Below are 24,646 nucleotides of genomic sequence, written 5' to 3' on the forward strand. Positions count from 1 at the left end.
GTCTGATGTAAAAACAATATATTTATATACCACTATTTTAAGTAGATACTGACATAATAAAGATTTGCTCATTCTAGTTAGAACACAGTACTTTTGACAAAATTGTCCCAAAGATGAGATTTTCTTATTTATACAGTGTGGAAAGGGAAAAGTGTTAACACAAAAGACCTTCATTAAAGATGCTGCCGAAAGGGCTTCCCTGGTGGCACAGTGGTTGGGAGTCTGCCTGCCGGTACAGGACACGCGGGTTCAGGCCCTGGTCTGGGAGGGTCCTACATGCCACGGAGCGGCTGGGCCCGTGAGCCATGGCCACTGAGCCTGCGGGTCCGGAGCCTGTGCTCCACGACGGGAGAGGCCGCAGCGGCGAGAGGCCCGCGTACCGCAAAAAAAAAAAAAAAAAAAAAAAAAAAAGGTGCTGCCTAAAAATATCACTGTGTCCTTAAAGCTGAAGAGAGGTTTAAGTGTCACAGAATGATAGGATGCACAGTGTGCGTGGCCTTAACCCAACTATTGTATAGCAGATATTGTTGGCCACCTGATAGCCATTCCTCCTTATCTGGTAGAAGAACCTTGCTTTTATTCAAGTGTCCATCCTGTCCCATATTTCATGCTTGTTGTAGGTGACTGGCATAGAAGTTGATATATGACCCAGCTCTGGGCAGTGAAGGGACATTATGAGAAAGGGTTTCTCAAACTTAAGAAAGGACAGGGCTTCCCTGGTGGCGCAGTTGTTTAGAGGCCGCCTGCCAATGCAGGGGACGTGGGTTCGTGCCCCGGTCTGGGAAGATGCCACATGCCGCAGAGTGGCTGGACCCGTGAGCCATGGCTGCTGAGCCTATGCATCCGGAGCCTGTGCTCCGCAATGGGAGAGGCCACAACAGTGAGAGGCCCGCGTACCACAAAGAAGAAAAAAAAACAAACAAAGGACACATATCTTGGGTCACAAATCTAGCCTTGGTAAATGTAAGAAAATTGAAATCGTATCAAGTATCTTTTCTGACCACAACACTATGAGACTAGACATCAATTACAGGAAAAGATCTGTAAAAAATACAAACACATGGAGGCTAAACAATACACTACTTAATAACGAAGTGATCACTGAAGAAATCAAAGAGGAAATCAAAAAATACCTAGAAACAAATGACAATGGAGACATGACGACCCAAAACCTATGGGATGCAGCAAAAGCAGTTCTAAGAGGGAAGTTTATAACACTACAATTCTACCTTAAGAAACAGGAAACATCTCAGATAAACAACCTAACCTTGCACCTAAAGCAATTAGAGAAAGAAGAACAAAAAAACCCCAGGGTTAGCAGAAGGAAATAAATCATAAAGATCAGATCAGAAATAAATGAAAAAGAAATGAAGGAAACGATAGCAAAGATCAATAAAACTAAAAGCTGGTTCGTTGAGAAGATAAACAAAACTGATAAACCATTAGCCAGACTCATCAAGAAAAAAAGGGAGAAGACTCAAATCAATAGAATTAGAAATGAAAAAGGAGAAGTAACAACTGACACTGCAGAAATACAAAGGATCATGAGAGATTACTACAAGCAACTCTATGCCAATAAAATGGACAACCTGGAAGAAATGGACAAATTCTTAGAAATGCACAACCTGCCGAGACAGAACTAGGAAGAAATAGAAAATATGAGCAGGCCAATCACAAGCACTGAAATTGAAACTGTGATTAAAAATCTTCCAACAGGGGCTTCCCTGGTGGCGCAGTGGTTGAGAGTCCACCTGCCAATCCAGGGGACACGGGTTCGTGCCCCGGTCCAGGAAGATCCCATATGCCACGGAGCGGCTAGGCCTGTGAGCCATGGCCGCTGAGCCTGCGCGTCCAGAGCCTGTTCTCCACAACGGGAGTGGCCACAACAGTGAGAGGCCTGCGTACTGCAAAAAAAAAAAAAAAAAAATCTTCCAACAAACAAAAGCCCAGGACCAGATGGCTTCACAGGCGAATTCTATCAAACATTTAGAGAAGAGCTAACACCTATCCTTCTCAAACTCTTCCAAAATATAGCAGAGGGAGGAACACTCCCAAACTCATTCTACGAGGCCACCATCACCCTGATACTAAAACCAGACAAAGATGTCACAAAGAAAGAAAACTACAGGTGAATATCACTGATAAACATAGATGCAAAAATTCTCAACAAAATACTAGCAAACAGAATCCAACAGAACATTAAAAGGATCATAAACCATGATCAAGTGGGGTTTATTCCAGGAATGCAAGGAGTCTTCAATATATGCAAAACAATCAACATGATACACCATATTAACAAACTGAAGGAGAAAAACCATATGATCATCTCAATAGATGCAGAGAAAGCTTTTGACAAAATTCAACACACATTTATGATAAAAACCCTGCAGAAAGTAGGCATAGAGGGAACTTTCCTCAACATATAAAGGCCATATATGACAAACCCACAGCCAACATCATCCTCAATGGTGAAAAACTGAAACCATTCCCACTAAGATCAGGAACAAGGCAAGGTTGCCCACTCACACCACTATTATTCAACATAGTTTTGGAAGTTTTAGCCACAGCAATCAGAGAAGAAAAGGAAATAAAAGGAATCCAAATTGGATAAGAAGAAGTAAAGCTGTCACTGTTTGCAGATGACATGATACTATACATAGAGAATCCTAAAGATGCTACCAGAAAACTGCTAGAGCTAATCAATGAATTTGGTAAAGTAGCAGGATACAAAATTAATGCACAGAAATCTCTTGCATTCCTGTACACTAATGATGAAAAATCTGAAAGTGAAATCAAGAAAACACTCCCATTTACCACTGCAACAAAGAGAATAAAATATCTAGGAATAAACCTACCTAAGGAGACAAAAGACCTATATGCAGAAAATTATAAGACACTGATGAAAGAAATTAAAGATGATACCAATAGATGGAGAGATATACCACGTTCTTGGATTGGAAGAATCAACATTGTGAAAATGACTCTACTATCCAAAGCAATCTACAGATTCAATGCAATCCCTATCAAACTACCAATGGCATTCTTCACAGAACTAGAACAAAAAATTTCACAACTTGTATGGAAACACAAAAGACCCCGAGTAGCCAAAGCAATCTTGAGAACGAAAAATGGAGCTAGAGGAATCACGCTCCCTGACTTCAGACTATACTACAAAGCTACAGTGATCAAGACAGTATGGTACTGGCACAAAAACAGAAATACAGATCAATGGAACAGGATAGAAAGCCCACAGATAAACCCACGCATATATGGTCACCTTTTCTTTGATAAACGAGGCAAGAATATACAGTGGAGAAAAGAAAGCCTCTTCAGTAAGTGGTGCTGTGAAAACTGGACAGCTACATGTAAAAGTATGAAATTAGAACACTCCCTAATACCATACACAAAAATAAACTCAAAATGGATTAAAGACCTAAATGTAAGGCCAGACACCATCAAACTCGTAGAGGAAAACATAGTCAGAACACTCTATGATATAAATCACAGCAAGATCCTTTTTGACCCACCTCCTAGAGAAATGGAAATAAAAACAAAAATAAACAAATGGGACCTAATAAAACTTAAAAGCTTTTGCACAGCAAAGGAAATCATAAACAAGACCAAAAGACAACCCTCAGAATGGGAGAAAATATTTGCAAATGAAGCAACTGACAAAGGATTAATCTCCAAAACATACAAGCAGCTCATGCAGCTCAATAACAAAAAAACAACCCAATCCAAAAATGGGCAGAAGACCTAAATAGACCATTTATCCAAAGAAGATATACAGATTGCCAACAAACACATGAAAGAATGCTCAACATCATTAATCATTAGAGAAATGCAAATCAAAACTACAATGAGATATCACCTCACACTATCATCAAAAATCTACAAACAATAAATGCTGGAGAGGGTGTGGAGAAAAGGGAACCCTCTTGCACTGTTGGTGGGAATGTAAATTGATACAGCCACTATGGAGAACAGTATGGAGGTTCCTTAAAAAACTAGAAATAGAACTACCATAGGACCCAGCAATCCCACTACTAGGCATATACCCTGAGAAAACCATAATTCAAAAAGAGTCATAGGGCCTCCCTGGTGGCACAAGTGGTTGAGAGTCCGCCTGCCGATGCAGGGGATACGGGTTCGTGCCCCGGTCTGGGAGGATCCCATATGCCGCGGAGCGGCTGGGCCCGTGAGCCATGGCCGCTGAGCCTGCGCGTCCGGAGCCTGTGCTCCGCAACGGGGGAGGCCACAACAGTGAGAGGCCCGCATACCGCAAAAAAAAAAAAAAAAAAAAGAGTCATATACCAAAATGTTCATTGTGGCTCTATTTACAATAGCCAGGACATGGAAGCAACCTAAGTGTCCATCAACAGATGAATGGATAAAGAAGATGTGGCACATACATACAATGGATTATTACTCAGCCATAAAAAGGAATGAAATTGAGTTATTTGTAGTGAGGTGGATGGACCTAGAGTCTGTCATGCAGAGTGAAGTAAGTCAGAAAGAGAAAAACAAATACCATATGCTAACACATATATATGGAATCTAAGAAGAAGGAAAAAAAGGTCATGATGAACCTAGGGGTAAGAAGGGAATAAAGACACAGACCTACTAGAGCATGGACTTGAGGATATGGGGAGGGGAAAGGGTAAGCTGTGACTAAGTGAGAGAGTGGCATGGACATATATACACTACCAAACGTAAAATAGACAGCTAGTGGGAAGTAGCCGCATAGCACAGGGAGATCAGCTAGGTGGTTTGTGACCACCTAGAGGGTTGGGATGGGGAGTGTGGGAGGGAGAGAGATGCAAGAGGGAAGACATATGGGAACATATGTATATGTATAACTGACTCACTTTGTTATAAAGCATAAACTAACACACCATTGTAAAGCAATTATACTCCAATAAAGTTGTAAAAAAAAAAAGGACACAAAGAATTAAAAGTCCCACTTCTTTTTAAGACACTGTTGTATATGCCTATGATGCCTAGAATTGCTTTAGTTATTTGTAATCATGACAGTAACTAGCCAAGAACAAAGCCAAAACACCCAGACCAGCAGAGTAAAAATACAGAAAGAACTTGGCTTTGATGATGTTGTTAAGTTACCATATCTCAGGACTTTTATTATGGAAAGTACTAAAATTTTCTTGCTTGCACAATGTTGAGTTGGTTTTGTTAATGTTTGTTGTCATTCTAACATACTTTGCTTTGTCTTACCCAGCTCATTTCAAATAAAGAGGCAATGTATAATTAGAAATGGAGGCCACCAGGACAGTAGTATAAGACAGCAACTAGCTGTGGTGAATGTGAGTAATTGTCAAGCTAGGCAAACCTTAAATTCTCTATCCTAATTTAATCTGCTTATTCCTACTATCCCAGATACCCTACTTTAGAAGACTCAAATCCTCTGGCTGACTGAGTCTAGGATCACACTTAGTCAACAGTTGCATCTGATTTTCTGAAGGTGACCACTTCTAACTGCCTTACTCTGAGAGTTAGATGCCTTGCCTCCAACAACCTGCCCCAGAGTGCACAACTGAAGGTCATGAAGTCCTGGATATGCTTTCACCAGCAGGACAAACAATTCTACTGAGCAAGCAAAGGGTCAAACATTAACATTACGTGCTGAGGGAGGAAAAAGAAGTTGTAACAGCCCTTTGACACTGGAATTTCCCTAAAGAACACCAGTAGTAAGAACCTTGCCAATTTCCTTATTTGTACTCAAAATAAATCTAAACTACCTCATAGAAAAAGTATTTGGACATTTTTAAAGACCATATTTCACTCTATGATTCTTTTCTTCAAAAACATAATATGGTTTTTCAAATATTGTGGTAACTTATACCCAGTCATTATTTTCAGCTTGCCTCCTGTCTTCTGCTGTAAAAGGAGTCAGCAAATTTCTTCCAAGTGTCAAAGAATAAATATTTTTGGCTTTGTGAGCCCTATGGTCTCTGATGCAATTACTCAAATCTGCCATTATACTGTGAAAGCAGCCACAGTTTATGTAAATGAATTGGCTAGTTGTATTCCAATAAAACTTTATTTATAAACACATGGGTCTGCCCACAGATTTGGCCCATGAACCTATAGTTTGCTGACCCCTGGTATAAATCTTCATCTTATCTAACTCAAACACTTTTAACCCATGGAGCTTTATGGCTGAAATAGCATATAGCCATTTTTTGCTTCTCTAGTAAACACTGTACTCTGATAAATTCTCTTACCAATTCAAATGTGACTCATTTATCTTATTCACTGTAGCACTTCTATCCGTAGAAGATAAGACTAGTACCTGAACATCATTTAAGCCCTGTCACTGGAAAATACACAGACAGAATGAACCTTAAATAATCTAGAGGTCATTACATAAATGTCCTAAAAGATATTTTTCAGGATTCTCCATTGGGACCTGTTCAGTCCAATTTTTAATCTCCTATTTCTTACGATTTTGATTTTCCAAAAATTCTGGGAAATAGAAGAATTCAGGAATAAGTTCCTTCACATCATATGGATTGTCCATGAGAGCCTGCCAGGTAGCAGGGATGGAATGGAATTGTCGATCTGCACAGTCAAACCTGCATGTGGAGATTGAAAGAGAACAGTGAATACTGAATGATAGCAACAACAGGCTAAAACAAACCTTTAATCTTCCTTCAGGTTTCCTCATGATTAGTTTCTCTTTATTTAACCTTTCTCTTTAACATCTAAAAACACAAGTGGCTCTCCTTAGGACAATCTTTCTTATTTTGTTGCCAGGAACTGAATACTGTAATTTTAATCCCTAGTATCATCTTAGTTAAAATAGATGAAAATGGCATAATTTTTAATCAGTAAAATTTATTATAGAAAGTAAATAAATATTATTTGGATATTTTAAAATTACAGAGTTTAAATACCACTCTAAGTGTTATAGTATTTACATACATAGTTAACAGATCTATAGAAATGCTGCTGATTTAATCCTTGATACATAAGTATCTTTACAAACTCTTTTGCTAAAAACCAGAGGGTGAGTTAGGGAAATAGTTCTGTAGCTAAAGCTTTTATACTTTACTTGCATATACTATTATCTTATTTTAACTTTATTTTCATGTTCCATCATGGGCCTATGGTAGTTGAAAGAAGCTCACGTGGTCATGATGCAATTTTACTGCTTTGGCTAATCATAAACAGCATAAATCCCTTCTGTTTCATCTCCTTTGATAGTGTTTTCCTGGATTTATTCCATAAATGATGACTTCTAAGCGACAGTTAATGACTAATATGACTCTTTATGCCTAGCAACCTTGTTCTGAAGCAGAGCTGAACTTAGCAGAACTCTAAATTTAATTATAGTCAATGATTGTGTCATCAATAAAGTCTAATAATGGTATATTCAAATTGAAGGAGAGGTACAGCTTTAATGGCAGAATCTTTTTGTTTGGGTGGGGGAGAACAGCTTTACTGATACATAATTAACATACATATAATTCGCTCTAAGTGAAAAATTCAACAGCCTTCAATATATGCAGAGCTGTGCAGCCATCACCACAATCAATTTTAGAACATTTTCATCACTCCTAAATGAAACCCTGCATCTAATAGAAGTCACTCTCCATTCATTCTCCCTCCACCCCTGAGCAACGACTAATCTACTTTGTCTCTATGGATTTGTCTGTTTTAGACATTTTATGTAAATCATACAATATATGGCATTTTGTGTCTGGCTTATTTTATTCAGCATACTGCTTTCAAGGTTCATCCATGTTGTAGCATATATCAATCTTTCATTCCCTTTATTAACTCATGCCAGATAATATTTTATTGCATGGGTATACCACATTTTATTTATTCCTTTACCAGTTGATGGGTATTTTTGTTGTTTCCATATTTTGGCTATTATAAATAATGCTGCTAAGTACATTTGTGTACAAGTGTTTGCATGAACATATGTATTCAGTTATCTTGGGTATATACGTAGGCGTAGAATTGCTGGGTAATATGTAATTCTATCTTTAACCTTTTGAAGTACTGCCTGACTGTTTTCCACAGAGGCTGCATCATTTTACATTCCCACTGCCAGTACATAATTATTCCAATTTCTTGACATATTCATCAACAGTAGGTATTATCTGTCTTTTTTATTATAGCCATCCTCATGTGGGTAAAGAGGTATCTCAATTTGGTTTTGATTTGCATTTCCCTGATGACTAACGATGTTAATCATGTGTTTATTGGAAATTTGTAATCTTCTTTGGAGAAATGTCCATTTAGATCCTTTGTCCAGTTTTTAACTGGGTCATTTGTCTTTTTATTATTGCATTGCAAGAATTATTTATATATTCTAGATACAAGTCCCTTATCAGATCTACAATTTGCAAATATTTTCTCCTACTGAATTGGTTGTCTTTTTTACTTTCTTGATGATGTCCTTTGAAGCACAAACAGAATCTATTTTTGAAGCTTTTTAAAAAATCATTTATTCATAAAATCACTAAAAGCTGAAAAGACCCAGTTACATTTTCCTGGAAGGAAAATTACCTGCATTCATGACAAATGTAACATTTGGAGATGTGTAGTGATCAAAGCCTCTCCTTGATAGCCAAGGCTTGGTGTACTAAAGACAGGAATAAGGAACCCAGGCTAATTTTGAGAGATAAAATTTACATGGAAAGAGTAGAAAAGGCAATGTTTACATAGTTTTTGCCTGGGTAGAAAAGGCAAAATGATAATGGTAAAGAATAAGGCAACATGGAGACAAAATGGGAGTAAGTAGAGAGCTTCCTGGAGGATACATTGGGGAATGGAGGATTCTTGGGAAAGTTTCTTTCTTTAGGATCATTAAGAAAATGTGTAAGTTAGGTAAGTTATAACACTGACAGGTGATACGATAATACAATGGCATCACAGATCTGTTTGAGCTGCTACTAATAATGTAAGGGCCCTTATTTCTCCCTATTTTTATTCCTATTGATTAATAAATATTTTTAGGAGGACTACATAGGCATTGGTTAGGTTTGAATCTCTGGGAGACGTCTTGGATCAAGGTCTAAATCAGTTCTAACTCTAAGTCTCTGGTAGATTCCTAAACCCAGTTGAAAATCACAAAAGTACACTGGATAGCAGTAAAAAGGAATTCACCTTAAAAGTCATTTGCGTAAGTCAGTTTGAGTGACCTGTTCTCAAACTAGTTTGGTTGCTTTTATCTAGGGAGCTAGTATATGAATCGAAACCTAACAGAGGAGAAAAAAATGATAAGGCCCTGTTATAACAGTACATGACATGAAGGCAAAGAGCTTTCAACACTATCATACAGTCTTAAGCAAATAGCTTATTTACCCAAAACATACCTTCCACTCTGAAGCTGGATGTGGAGGGTGGTGAATGGTTCTGTACGAATAAGATAGTGCATAACCCCAGCAGAATTTGAATAGTGAGTACCATAATGAAATTTATCAATAGTTCCCATAGGATCCTCAAAATTTTCATATCTAAAAAAAGAAACTAAAGTTTTATAACCACAATAGTAAAATTAACTTAGAAAGACATATGCTTGTATTGTATTGCTGAAAACACAGTTTTTAAGAAACTATGTATTTGTATCATCACATCATGTTAATACATGAAAAAAATTTATTACTTTTTACTGAACAATAAAATAGCACTAATATTGGATTTTTGAACACTTTTGTATTATGCAATACATATTCACTATAGATAAATTAGAAACCAGAGAGAAACTACCAAAAATGAAGAAATTTAAAATCAATTACAATTCCCAGAGATAATTAATATTAACATTTTGATGAATATGTGTCAATCCTGAATTATGAATTAATATATATTTTAATATAAAACCACTATACATTATATATTGTTCACAATGTATTTTTTCATCTAACAATTTTCTATTAATATCTTACAAAATATATATAATTGCTTCACTTTGCTGTACAGCAGAAACTAACACAACATTGTAAATCAACCACACGACAATAAAAAATTTTTTAAATCTTACAAAACGACTGAATAGTCTTTTTTTTTTTTTTTTTTGCGGTACGCGGGCCTCTCACTGCCGTGGCCTCTCCCGCCACAGAGCACAGGCTCTGGACGCACAGGCCCAGCAGCCATGGCTCACAGGCCCAGCCGCTCCACGGCATGTGGGATCCTCCCGGACCGGGGCACGAACCCGTGTCCCCTGCATCGGCAGGCGCACTCCCAACCACGGCACCACCAGGGAAGCCCTGAATAGTCTATTTTTAACAGGTACACGGTATTTATAACAAGTAGATGTACGAATATACAACAATTTAACTATTTACTTATAGATATTTATGCTGTTTCTATTTTTCTGCTTATTGTAAGCATGTGATAATTAGACATCCTTTTGTGGCCAAGATAATGGAAAAAAATATAGAAGGTCAGTCAAGAATTGTAAAAATGAATGTCTAATGATCTAAAGGTAAAAGGAGATGTATATAGCACGGGGAACTCTACTCAATATTCTGTGATAAGCTATATGAGAAAGAATCTGAAAAAGAATGAATATATGTATACGTATAACTGAATCACTTTGCTGTATACCTGAAACTAATACAACATTGTAAATCAACTATACTCCAATAAAATTTTTTTTAAAAAGGAAGAAAAAATGAGATGGTGGAATAGAAGAAGGCCTAAATCAGATTATCAGCAAAGGATATGTATAATAATTCTGCAAGAACTATCACTGATCCTATAATTGTTTTGAATGGTGACATCTGAGTTTGTGGATATAATATCTAAATAAGAATGAACAGTTTTTTGGAAGCAATAAACATTGAAATTTTTAAACCAAAATACTAATCAGTTCATCAAGCTAAGGTAAATTTCCTTTTACATAGAAATCAGTAATATTCAGGAGAATAAAGAAAGTTTTCGGGTCAAAGTCATTTGTACCTATGCAAAAAAATATACTATTGAAATTTAAATTAAATTGTATCTTTGATTATCTACAAAATAAGTTAATTTATATGATCAGTATTTCCTGTGGAACAGTGTTAACAGGTTGACTAATGGCAGTAGGGTAATATATACACAGCAAAATTCCATTTAGTACATCAAATATTAAACACAGCAAAAAGTCCTGGGGAAGGTCTGCAAACAAAAAGGGGGGGAAAATAATGTACCATCAACCCTCAAATAAAACTACAACTAAGTTTGTTTGCAGAACTGCTCTTTGTCTTTATTACTAGAAGTCATAACTGACAAGTCATCCCCAAGTCCACACTGAAAAAAAGGAAAATTAAAATTAGATTATTTTTTAGTGTCAGCAGCTGGCTTTGGATAAAAAAAAAGTATGAGACGTTTACAGGGTGGCTCATAAATATATAGAACTATAAATATTTCCTTTCTTATTCAAATATCACTTTCTAAATTTTCACACATTTCACTGTTCTTTATTCACATTATTGGTGAACAACAGGTTAGTATTATTAATTTTATATCCACCAAAATATTATATTAGATGGAATGTTAGATTTGTAGGTTATTAAGTCTAAAATACCTGGGGAGAAAAATTTCAAGAACCTATTACTTTTTAGCACATACTTATTACAAGGTGAAAGAAATTCTAAACAATATCAGTTTAACTTTGGTAATGAAGGGAAATACACAGACTATAGTTAACATATTTGAAGGACAACTGATATATTTTCAAGAAAACTTAGTGAACGAATTACCAGACTCTGATTATCAAAAGTAGTTGTGCATTTAAAAAAAGTAACACTTGGTTGGCCATAACAGAAATCAATACAAATTCAAACAAGCTATGGGCATCTTTCAAAAGGGATGAAAAGCACTTACTTTTCTCGCATGGCTTTGGCATTTTTATCATTAACTACCCCAATTGGTTTGGAAAGATCTCGAAATACAGATGGGTTATTAAGATCCAACTCGTCTGAAGTATAATCTTGTAAAATCCAGGGGAACTAAAAGAGCCACAATTTACAATTTAGACATTCCTTCCTAGAGAGGCTACCATCTCCATATCTATTATAAATGTTTATCTAAGACAAAAAGGGATAGCCTTTATTTTTTCCCTGTTGCAAATGTTTATTCATCTTTAGTTCAATAACCAGAAGCATTATCTCCTGTAATTCTACTGGAATATTTTCAATGAAGTGAAAGAAAAAGGGTTTTTATTTTTAAAATACTCTTCATATTTACATACTTCTTGAAAATAGCAGGATAGAAATATACAGAAAGGCAAAATCAGTTTTTATATCTTTTAAAAAATAAAAACTAGATATCATCCACATATATTCTGTGCATTAGAAAACTGAAAGGTAATTCCATATTTACAAGATTTATATAAAACTCACCACAGGATACTGCGCAAGGTCATTATAGGTTCGTCCTGCCATTGTATTTAATTGAATGAGGTAGTCAAAATTTGATATCTCTCTGTTTACCCATTTCTAGACAGCACAAAAAAAGAAAAAATCAAAATTAATCTGTATCTCTTAGAAATCAGTAACTATTACTGACAGTACTAAAATAATCTTTTGTTCCCATTATCTCTATCATCTTTTTGATAAAGGAATGAAGCTTTAAAAAATATTTAACAGGGAGGTAAAATCAATATGCTTTTCCTAAATTCACTTCCTTTTAAAAATTGGTCTCTAGAAAAGAAAAAGAAAGTTCCTACACTACAATCTAAAAAGTCTTCTATAAGAATTAAGTCTTTTCTTCAGTTAAAAAATATTTTGTTTGAATATCTTAAAACTTTTTAATTCTAGAAGGACTGCCCAAATTTGAAATTTTTGTCATAAATTGAAATTTTCATAAGTGTAAACATTAAAAATTCAGTATCTCAATGTACTAAAATGATCTACAAATTTTAAATAAACATTATACTAACTATATTCAGAAAACTACTTTTATAGAGCAAAGGTAAATGGGATTTTGCTGTAACAGATATAAAAATTTTCTAAAGGAAGACATAAACATTTTTTAATCACCTTACTGTACTTAGACTACTAATTACTCTACACAGTGTAGGCATATTCAAGCATTTTGCTGACAGATTAATACACACCTTTAAGTTTACTGTGTGCCTTAAGCAAAGGACATACTTATGGGAAATAGTGAGAAATTAATCTATGTATACAGATTTTATAGAAAGCCCAATTATAACTGTATCTGAGTGCCAAACTGAGGAAATAGTACTTTAATGAATAAAGTTTATTCCACAGAAAGCAGGAAATATACTCTATTAAATAAAGCTTATTCCATAAACAATAGGAAACAATTGCTCATGGCTTTTGAACAAGAGCGACATTTAAAGGTTAACACATATGTAGGAGGAAGGAGAGAGCCAGGAGGCAAGAGAACCTAATTGGAAGACTACTAAAACCCTAGAGAGCAAAAAACAAGGGCCTTTCTTTGGCTTTGGACAGTGTAAATTCAAGAGATGTTGGGATATATGTGAGGATAAAATACACGAAAGCATTAGTTAGTTTGGCAGATAGAAGGACTGGAGAATTTTTATTTTTTTGCCTTTTTTCCATGGTGTCTTTTGTATTTTCCCATTTTTTTCTTGTGCAGAGATTATTTTATTATTAAGAAAAAAAATCCTGTGTACCATTTTTTAAAAAGAACACTATTAAAGAAGAAGAATTTAGGGCTTCCCTGGTGGTGCAGTGGTTGAGAGTCTGCCTGCCGATGGAGGGGACACGGGTTCGTGCCCCGGTCCGGGAAGATCCCACATGCTGCAGAGCGGCTGGGCCCGTGAGCCATGGCCGCTGAGCCTGTGCGTCCGGGGCCTGTGCTCCACAACAGGAGAGGCCACAACAGTGAGAGGCCCGCGTACCGCAAAAAAAAGAGAAGAATTTATAAGATATGCCCATGAACTGAATGACATGTGAACTGGAGACAGGACACTGTATGTGTGAGGGAAACAGAATGATCCAAAGATAATTCATAAGATCAATCTGAATGGAAGAAGAGCAGTTGCATAATCAAAATAAAATAATTGAAAGAAGGAAGTTTTACTTCTAAGCAAAATTCTGAGATATAAAATGAACACCAAATCAATGACTTAAAATTTCCTACCTGTGTCAATCCTGATGCTTTGAATAACTCCTGTGGTGATCTGGTTCCATAACTATTTGGAGAATGAAGTGACAACAGTCTGCTATATACTTTGTTTCTAACCTATTAAAAAAAAAAGCACTTTATGGCTTAAAAATTGATCAAGACAAACCAGGATTATGGCTTTATTAACAGATTTACTGAGAAATAATTCATATACCATAAAATACACCCTTTTAAATATACAATTCAGTGGGCTTTTTTTAATATTCACAGAGTTGTGCAACCATTCACATTACCTAACTCTGGAACATTTCCATCATCCTCAAAAGAAACTACATACTCACTAGCCATCACTCCCCAATTTCTACTCCCTCCCATCCCCTGACAACCATTAAACTACTTTCTATCACTATGGATTTGCCAATTCTGAACATTTCATATAAACAGAGGATTGTGGTTTTAACTTCTCTATTTTACAAGGCTTAACGAAATTATGACATGTATTTTTTTAGAACTTTATAGTATATAATGGAATAATCTTCAGACATTGAATCAAAAAACTACTTCACTTCTAGTTCAAATTTAGTTCTGTCATTTACTAATCATCTTGGCAAATCAATTAATTTACTGAGTCTCATTTGTATATTAAATATAATAATCTCTACCCTTACAGTTCTGTGAATTACTCAGGTTTATGCAATGTAAAGGAATAAAATTAATCTTTGAACTTCAGTTTCCTCATCTATAAAGAAAGAAATGGAATTTGCCATATCTAATCTGAACGCTGTTATGAAGTTTAGATACCACATACAAATGTGCTTTTAAAACTATTTACAGATCAGGAACCAAGATAGCAGAGGAGAAGGACATGCTTTCACTCCCTCTTGCGAGAACACCAGAATCACAACTAGCTTCTGGACAATCATCGACAGGAAGACACTGGAATTCACCAAAAAAGATACCCCACATCCAAAGACAAAGGAGAAGCCACGATGAGATGGTAGGAGGGGTGTAATCACAGTAAAATCAAATTCCATAACTGCTGGGTGGGTGACTCACAGATTGGAGAACACTTATACCACAGAAGTCCACCCACTGGAGTGAAGCTTCTGAGCCCCACGGCAGGTTCCCAACTTGGGAGTCCAGCAACGGGAGGAGGAATTCTGAGAGAATCAGACTTTGAAGGACAGTGGGATTTGATGGCAGGACTTCGACAGGACTGGGAGAAAGAGACTCCACTCTTGGAGGGCGCACACAAAGTAGTGTGCGCATCAGGACCCAGGGGAAGGAGCAGTGACCCCAGGGGAGACTGAACCAGACCTACCTGCTAGTGTTGGAGGGTCTCCTGCAGAGGCAGGGGATGGCTGTGGCTCACCATGGGGACAAGGACACTGGCAGCAGAAGTTCTGGGAAGTACTCCTTGGGGTGAGCCCTCCCAGAGTCCGACATTAGCCCCACCAGAGCCCAGGTAGCTCCAGTGTTGGATTGCCTCAGGCCAAACAACCAACAGTGAGGGAACGCAGCCCCACCCATCAGCAGTCAATCTGATTAAAGTTTTACTGAGCTCTGCCCACCAGAGCAACAGTCAGCTCTACCCACCACCAGTCCCTCCCATCAGGGAACTTGCACAAGCCTCTGAGATAGCCTCATCCACCAGAGGGCAGACAGCAGAAGAAGAACTACAATCCTGCAGCCTGTGGAACAAAAGCCACATTCACAGAAAGACAGACAAGATGAAAAGGCAGAGGGCTATGTACCAGATGAAGGAACAAGATAAAACCCCAGAAAAACAACTAAATGAAGTGGAGATAGGCAATCGTCCAGAAAAAGAATTCAGAATAATGATAGTGAAAATGATCAAGGACCTCGGAAAAAGAATGGAGGCAAAGATAGAGAACATGCAAGAAATGTTTAACAAAGACCTAGAAGAATTCAAGAACAAATAAACAGAGATGAACAATACAAGAAATGAAATGAAAACTACACTAGAAGGAATCAACAGCAGAATAACCGAGACAAAAGAACAGATAAGTGACCTGGAAGACAGAATGGTGGAATTCACTGCTGCGGAAAGAATAAAAAGAATAAAAGGAAATGAAGACAGCCTAAGAGACCTCTGGGACAACATTAAACACAACAACATTCACATTATAGGGGTCCCAGAAGGAGAAGAGAGAGAGAGAGGACCTGAGAAAATATTTGAAGACATTATAGTTGAAAACTTCCCTAACATGGGAAAGGAAATAGCCACCCAAGTCCAGTAAGTGCAGAGAGTCCCATACAGGATAAACCCAAGGAGAAACACACGGAGACACACAGTAATCAAACTAGTAAAAATTAAAGACAAAGAAAAATAACTGAAAGCAGCAAGGGAAAAACAACAAATAACATACAGGGGAACTCCCATAAGGTTAACAGCTGATTTCTCAGCACAAACTCTACAAGCCAGAAGAGAGTGGCATGATATACTTAAAGTGATGAAAGGAAAGAACCTATAACCAAGATTACTCCACCCGGCAAGGATCTCATTCAGATTTGATGGAGAAATCAAAAGCTTTACAGACAAGCAAAAGCTAAGAGAATTCAGCACCACCAAACCAGCTCTACAACAAACGCTAAATAAACTTTTCTAAGTGGGAAACACAAGAGAAGAAAAGGACCTACAAAAACAAATTCAAAACAATTAAGAAAATGGTCACAGGAACATACATATCGATAATTACCTTAAACATGAATGGATTAAATGCTACAACCAAAAGACACAGGCTTGCTGAATGGATATAACAACAAGACCCATCTATATGCTGCCTACAAGAGACCCATTTCAGACTTAGGGACACATACAGACTGAAAGTGAGGGGATGGTAGAAGATATTCCATGCAAATGGAAATCAAAAGAAAGCTGGAGTAGCAATACTCATATCAGATAAAATAGACTTTAAAATAAAGAATGTTAAAAGAGACAAGGAAGGATACTACATAATGATCAAGGGATCAATCCAAGAAGATATAACAATTATAAATATATATGCACCCAACATAGGAGCACCTCAATACATAAGGCAACTGCTAACAGCTATAAAACAGGAAATCAACAGTAACACATTAATAGTGGGGGACTTTAACACCTCACTTACACCAATGGACAGATCATCCAAAATGAAAATGAATAAGGAAACACAAGCTTTAAAGGACACAATAGACCAGATAGATTTAATTGATATTTATAGGACATTCCATCCAGAAACAGCAGATTACACTTTCTTCTCAAGTGCGCACAGAACATTCTCCAGGATAGATCACATCTTGGGTCACAAATCAAGCCTCAGTAAATTTAAGAAAATTGAATCATATCAAGCATCTTTTGGGACCACAATGCTATGAGATTAGAAATGAATTACAGGGAAAAAAAACGTAAAAAACACAAACACATGGAGGCTAAACAATACGTTACTAAATAACAAAGAGATCACTGAAGAAATCAAAGAGGAAATCAAACAATACCTAGAGACAAATGACAATGAAAACACGACCATCCAAAACCTATGGAATGCAGCAAAAGCAGTTCTAAGAGGGAAGTTTATAGCTATACAAGCCTACCTCAAGAAACAAGAAAAATCTCAAATAAACAATCTAACCTTACACCTGAAGGAACTAGAGAAAGAAGAGCAAAGCCCAAAGTTAGCAGAAGGAAAGAAGTCATAAAGATCAGAGCAGGAATAAATGAAATAGAAACAAAGAAAACAATAGCAAAGACCAATAAAACTAAAAGCTGGTTCTTTGAGAAGATAAACAAAATTAATAAACCATTAGTCAGACTCATCAAGAAAAAGAGGGAGAGGACTCAAATCAATAAAATTAGAAATGAAAAAGGAGAAGTTACAACACACACCGCAGAAATAACAAAGCATCCTAAGAGACTACTACAAGCAACTCTATGCCAATAAAATGGACAACCTGGAAGAAATGGACAAATTCTTAGAAAGGTATAACCTTCCGAGACTGAACCAGGAAGAAATAGAAAATATGAACAGACCAATCACAAGTAATGAAATTGAAAGTGATTAAAAATCTCCCAACAAACGAAGTCCAGGACCAGATGGCTTCACAGGTGAATCCTATCAAACATTTAGAGAAGAGTTAACACCCATCCTTCTCAGACTCTTCCAAAAAATTGCAGAGGAAGGAACACTCCCAAACTCATTCTATGAGGCCACCATCACCGTGATACCAAAACCAGACAAAGATACCACAAAAAAAGAAAATTACAGACCAATATCACTGATGAATATACATGCAAAAATCCTCAACAAAATACTAGCAAACCGAATCCAACAACACATTAAAAGGATCAGACACCATGATCAAGTGGGATTTATCCCAGGGATGCAAGGATTCTTCAATATATGTAAATCAATCAATGTGATAAACCATATTAACAAATTGAAGAAGAAAAACCATATGATCATCTCAATAGATGCAGAAAAAGCTTTTGACAAAATTCAACACCCATTTATGATAAAAACTCTCCAGAAAGTGGGCAGAGAGGGAACCTACCTAAACAGAATAAAGGCCATATATGGCAAACCCACAGAAAACATCATTCTCAATGGTGAAAAACTGAAAGCATTTCCTCTAAGATCAGGAACAAGACAAGGATGTCCACTCTCACAACTATTATTCAACATAGTTTTGGAAGTCCTAGCCATGGCAATCAGAGAAGAAAAAGAAATAAAAGAAATACAAATTGGAAAAGAAGAAGTAAAACTGTCACTGTTTGCAGGTGACATGATACTATACATAGAGAATCCTAAAGATGCCACCAGAAAACTACTAGAGCTAATCAATGAATCTGGTAAAGCTGCAGGATAGAAAATTAATGCACAGAAATCTCTTGCATTCCTATACAATAGTGATGAAAAATCCGAAAGAGAAATTAAGGAAACACTCTCATTTACCATTGCAACAAAAAGAATAAAATACCTAGGAATAAACCTACCTAAAGAGACAAAAGACCTGTATGCAAAAACTATAAGACACTGATGAAAGAAATTAAAGATGATACCAACAGAAGGAGAAATATACCATGTTCTTGGATTGGAAGAATCAATATTGTGAAAATGACTATACTACCCAAAGAAATCTACAGATTCAATGCAATCCCTATCAAATTACCAATGGCATTTTTGATTGAACTAGAACAAAAAATCTTAAAATTTGTATGGAGACAGAAAAGACCCCAAATAGCCAAAGCAGTCTTGAGGGAAAAAAAACGGAGCTGGAGGAATCAGACTCCCTGACTTCAGACTATACTACAAAATTACAGTAATCAAGAAAATATGGTACTGGCACAAAAACAGAAACATAGATCAATGGAACAAGATAGAAAGCCCAGAGATAAACCCACGCACCTATGGTCAACTAATCTATGACAAAGGAGGCAAGAATATACAATGGAGAAAAGACAGTCTCTTCAATAAGTGGTGCTGGGAAAACTGGATAGCTACATGTAAAGGAATGAACTGAGAACACTCCCTAACACCATACACAAAAATAAACTCAAAATAGATTCGAGACCTTTTTTGATCTATCTCCTAGAGTAATGGAAATTAAAAACAAAAATAAACAAATGGGACCTAATGAAACTTAAAAGCTTTTGCACAGCAAAGGAAACCATACACAAGACGAAAAGACAGCCCTCAGAATGGGAGAAAATATTTGCAAATGAATCAACGGACAAAGGATTAATTTCCAAAATATATAAACAGCTCATGCAGCTCAATATGAAAAAAACAAACAACCCAATCCAAAAATGGGCAGAAGACCTAAATAGACATATCTCCAAAGAAGACATACAGATGGCCAAGAAGCACAAGAAAAGCTGCTCAACATTACTAATTATTAGAGAAATGCAAATCAAAACTACAATGAGGTATCACCTCACACCAGTTAGGATGGGCATCATCAGAAAATCTGCAAACAACAAATGCTGGAGAGGGTGTGGAGAAAAGGGAACCCTCTTGCACTGTTGGTGGGAATGTAAATTGATACAGCCACTATGGAGAACAGTATGGAGGGTCCTGAAAAAACTAAAAAGAAAATTACCATATGACCCAGCAATATACTGGGCATATACCCAGAGAAAACCATAATTCCAAAAGACCCATGCACCCAAATGTTCATTGCAGCACTATTTACAATAGCCAGGTCATGGAAGCAACCTAAATGCCCATCGACAGGCGAATGAATAAAGAAGATGTGGTACATATATACAATGGAATATTACTTTTTATGGAATATTCCATAAAAAGGAACAAAAATGCGTCATTTGTAGAGACGTGGATGGATCTAGAGACTGTCATACAGAGTGAAGTAAGTCAGAAAAACAAATACTGTATATTAATGCATATATGTGGAACCTAGGAAAATGGTACAGATGAACCAGTTTGCAGGGCAGAAACTGAGACACAGATATAGAGAAAAAACGTATGGACACCAAGGGGGAAAGCCGCGGGGGGTTGGGGATGGTGGTGTGATGAATTGGACGATTGGGATTGACATGTATACACTGATGTGTATAAAACTGATGACTAATAAGGACGTGCTGTATAAAAAAGTTAATAAAATAAAATTCAAAAAAAAAAAGAGACCAGAGAGCTAGCTCTTTCTCTTTCTCTCATCCTCTCTCTCCTTCTCCCTCTCTGCCAACCATGTAAGGATACAGCATCTGTTAACCATGAAGAAGGTGTTCACCAAGAACCTGACTGCACTGGAATCCTGCTCTTGAACTTCCAGCTTTCAGTCCAGAACTAAGAGAAATAAGTATTTGTTGTTTAAGCCATCCAGTCTATGGTCATTTTGTCATGGCAATCTGGATGAACTGTGTCAGTGTAGTTGACCTCAGTTTCTAATTCGATGATCTGTTTTGGGCTTCATTCTATTGATACATGTCATTAGACCCTACTGATCAACCCCTAAAACTCTCCCCTACGTATCACCCAGGACACTACTCTCCAGGTCTTACGTCACTCTCTGATCATCCTTCTCAGTCTCACACCAACTCCTTTTCCTTTACCTGCTCCTTAAACTGATGATGGGGTCCACCATCATCTACTCCTTTTGTTGTTCTGTTCTGCTCATGAGGTGATATTATTTTCTGTCATAATTTCATCTGTTATCCATATGCTCCTGATTCCAGATCTATATTTACCACCCTAACGTCTACCTTACACTTATATTTCCAACTGGAGATATTTGTCATTTCCCCCTGGATACCCTTCTAGCATCTTATACCTACCAATAAGAATCGAACTTATTGTGCCCCGAATCCACCAAAAGAATGAATTAAATAAATGGAACAAAATAAAGACATACCACTAGGTCTAAAAACAAACAAACAAACAAAAAACTATTTACAAAAGCATAGTATTCAATAGGAGTGTTCTTGGTTTACTTACATAAAATAGCTTTTTAAAAAACACATACATTGTATTTTCCTATGGGGGAAAATATATTTTTAATAGTAAAAAATTATCTTTTTGTAAAAATAGAAAAATGCTCTTTAAATGTCTGAATCAAATCATCTACAAATAAACCTGGAACTCACAAATGAACAGAAACTTAGTTATTGACTATGCTAATCCAGGTCATCTGAGAAGCAAATGCTAAGACAGAATTGAACATGCAGGATTTTATTTGGAGAGATGACAGTGAGAGAAAATGGAGAGAAAGCTAGGCAAGGTGGAGAGAGCTATCAGACTGCGATACAAGTCTGACCTCAAGTATATGACAGAGGGAAGGAAGGCTGGGGGCAACTAACGGATCAAAGGTTACAGAGCTAGTGGTGGAATGATCTTGGATCCAGGTAACCTGGCTTCAGTGGCAATCTCTTAACCACTTACACTATGTAAGAATTTACTCTATTCCTAGAAAAACATGTTCCATTATTCTTCCTGATTACACAGCCTCCACTATTGTTGAACTGAACCCAACCCAATTTCCTAAATCCAGTTATATCATATATATTGCATATTATTTCACAACTGGATACTGTGAGATACCTATTAGCTGACACTCAATATTCTACTGACTTCTTTATCTACCTATATATAAAAACTGAAAACAAATATCTTCCAAACACTTGCAAATAAATTCCAACAAAAATGCATATACTGCTTAATCCCAAAGGTATGTATTTTTTTTTCCCTAATATATATTTTGACTCGATGAAAGAGTAGAGTTGTGAAGTTTCATTACAGCTCACTAGTTGGAAAATAATTTCAAGCTAACAGTCTGGGGCTTCCAGAAAGTTAGCATCTTACATACCTCTTTTTTGAAATTGAGAAAGTAGTTGGATTGGTCAACATGAAAAATCTCAAGGGCTGACCTCCTTAAGTTGTACCGTCGTAGGTGAATCTCTCGAACTTGAGAGTGAGGCCACTTGAAATCAAAGCCTACTCCTGAAAACAGAAACAATCTTGTGACTGGGGTACCACAAAAAGTTACTGATGCTATGCAGAAAATATCTCCTAGTTCCTGACAAAAGTAGCACTACGGAAAAGGAATTCAGTTTCTGTATGATGAAAAACATTTGTTAAATTTATTGGATGTTTAAATTGTTTCTTTTAAGACTATTTTAAAATTCTATAGCTTTTCTACTTCGTTTCCATTGGAATAGAGAATGACTCTGAATATTATATCTTAGAAACAGTTTTCCTTTTCTCTTTATGTTGGCAGCTTAGATTTAAATATCTTTTTATTTTCAGATAAAGGATTAGGTGAAAAGCCTCTAGGAGCAAGTGTACATATAAATAAAAGTAAAATTATATTTTATAACTTAAAGTTTATAGCAATCCCCTCTAGCCAAACCTTTTCAAAAACATTGATAATAAAAAGGAAGCATTCCCTTCAGTACATTGTTGATAATAAATTTAATTCCATACTGACTTTCTATGTCTCCTTTTACATGGTAGACTACAATTCTACAGTCCCACCTTATCGCTTTCTTCTCATTAATGATTGATAAACTGGATACTTAACTATTGAACAACAGAAATTTTTCCCCCAGAACTGCTCACCGTCCTCTTTTTCAATGCTGCCATCATAGAAGTAAATGTGTTGAGTAGTGATTTCTAATCTGCCAGGAATTATGGCAATTATTGTAATGAGTTCACAGTCTTCCGACAACACCAATTTTTCTTTTTGATCCTGTTCTTTCTCATCACTGTAAAAACAAAAACCAACCAAACAAAAAACATCCAACAATGTATTCTGTGTAAATGGAAAAGAATATCATACTCAAATACGAATCTCGTGTCTGTAAAGTCACTATCCAAGAAAGAGTACTTGAATTTTCCACAAAAACCATTCCACGGCATATTAAATTACTTAAATATGTCCAAATATACTTATTACCCAATAACAAAGTTTCAAAAAACATATGTTTTACATTTCAATTGTATACGACCCATTAAAACAAAATATAGTGAATCTTCAATACTACTGGTAGAGGATGGTTCAAACGTGCAGCAATACTGGTCATGTTTTTTAGTTATATTTGGCAGACATGAATTGACCCAGGGAATAAATGAATCTGTGAATAAAGGACTGTATCATTAGTGGTGTTTCATAAGTAATTATTAGAAGTATTATGATTGATTCTTAAACTGTAAAATGAGATGTTTCAAGAGCAACAAAAGCTAGAACATCATCATCATAGCATCCCCTGATAGTGTAAATGGAGATAATACTAGGAGCCAATGTTGCCACAGCATACTTAAAGTGAAGTCATCTCATATTTGGAGGACTGTTACCAAGTATGTTTTTTGGAGGAAAATACTGGGAAAGGACAGTCTTCTGGTGGCCTAGGTGACTTTAACTGCCAAGTACAGAAATGAGAACTCCTATGACTCATGGAATGTTATTCAAGTATATCCTTCAAGCCAGCTGCTCTCTGGTCCTAGATATTTCACATTTGCCTCATTTCCAGGATAGCAATGACTAAATCTAATTTTGTTTCCAATGGATTTCGATGAGAAGCTCTACAAGTATCATCACCTAACTGGGAATATTGCAACCATTAAAGCTAAGCTTAAAATAAACTGAGAATGTTTTCCCAAATAGTGAAATTCTAATATTCACAGTGATGAAATAGAGAAATAAGTGACCTGAGAGAGTAAACAGTCTGAAGGTTATTTCTATTCTATGAAACAAAGAGTTTTGGTTTTTTCATTTGAAAATGAATGAGACTGACATCCAATGAATTCACTAGTCCTTGAAGAAAGAAAATAAAATCTCATTAAAAAGCTGACTAAAAAAATCTACCAAAACCAAAGACAGCTCCCTAGATAACTACCCCATCCAGCTCCCTGAAAATAATCAAGGACATATTTTAAACTTACTAAAATTATATTAACCAAAAAACCTGCTTATGCCAACAAAGGATATTATTGAACCTGGTCAATTTTTTTTTTTTTGCGGTACGCGGGCCTCTCACCGTTGTGGCCTCTCCTGTTGCGGAGCACAGGCTCTGGACATGCAGGCTCACGGGCCGAGCTGCTCTGCGGCATGTGGG

The 24,646-nt window shown here is 36.4% G+C and overlaps 1 protein-coding gene across 4 annotated transcripts in view; it reads right to left on the minus strand.

Moving 5' to 3' along the window:
• Positions 1-24,646, minus strand: part of NBEAL1 (neurobeachin like 1) — a 172,035-nt gene that overhangs the window by 26,009 nt on the left and 121,380 nt on the right. For all 4 annotated transcript variants that reach the window (XM_060106210.1, XM_060106208.1, XM_060106209.1 and 1 more), the window contains 7 exons: positions 23,151-23,296; positions 22,399-22,532; positions 14,092-14,193; positions 12,360-12,455; positions 11,842-11,966; positions 9,348-9,488; positions 6,463-6,593 (listed from right to left, as the gene is read on the minus strand). In XM_060106210.1, coding sequence (XP_059962193.1) covers positions 6,463-6,593; positions 9,348-9,488; positions 11,842-11,966; positions 12,360-12,455; positions 14,092-14,193; positions 22,399-22,532; positions 23,151-23,296 — 875 coding nt within the window. The remainder of the gene's footprint in view (positions 1-6,462; positions 6,594-9,347; positions 9,489-11,841; positions 11,967-12,359; positions 12,456-14,091; positions 14,194-22,398; positions 22,533-23,150; positions 23,297-24,646) is intronic.

The sequence above is a fragment of the Mesoplodon densirostris genome, chromosome 8 (assembly GCF_025265405.1).
Source record: "Mesoplodon densirostris isolate mMesDen1 chromosome 8, mMesDen1 primary haplotype, whole genome shotgun sequence".
Classification (NCBI taxonomy): domain Eukaryota; kingdom Metazoa; phylum Chordata; class Mammalia; order Artiodactyla; family Ziphiidae; genus Mesoplodon; species Mesoplodon densirostris.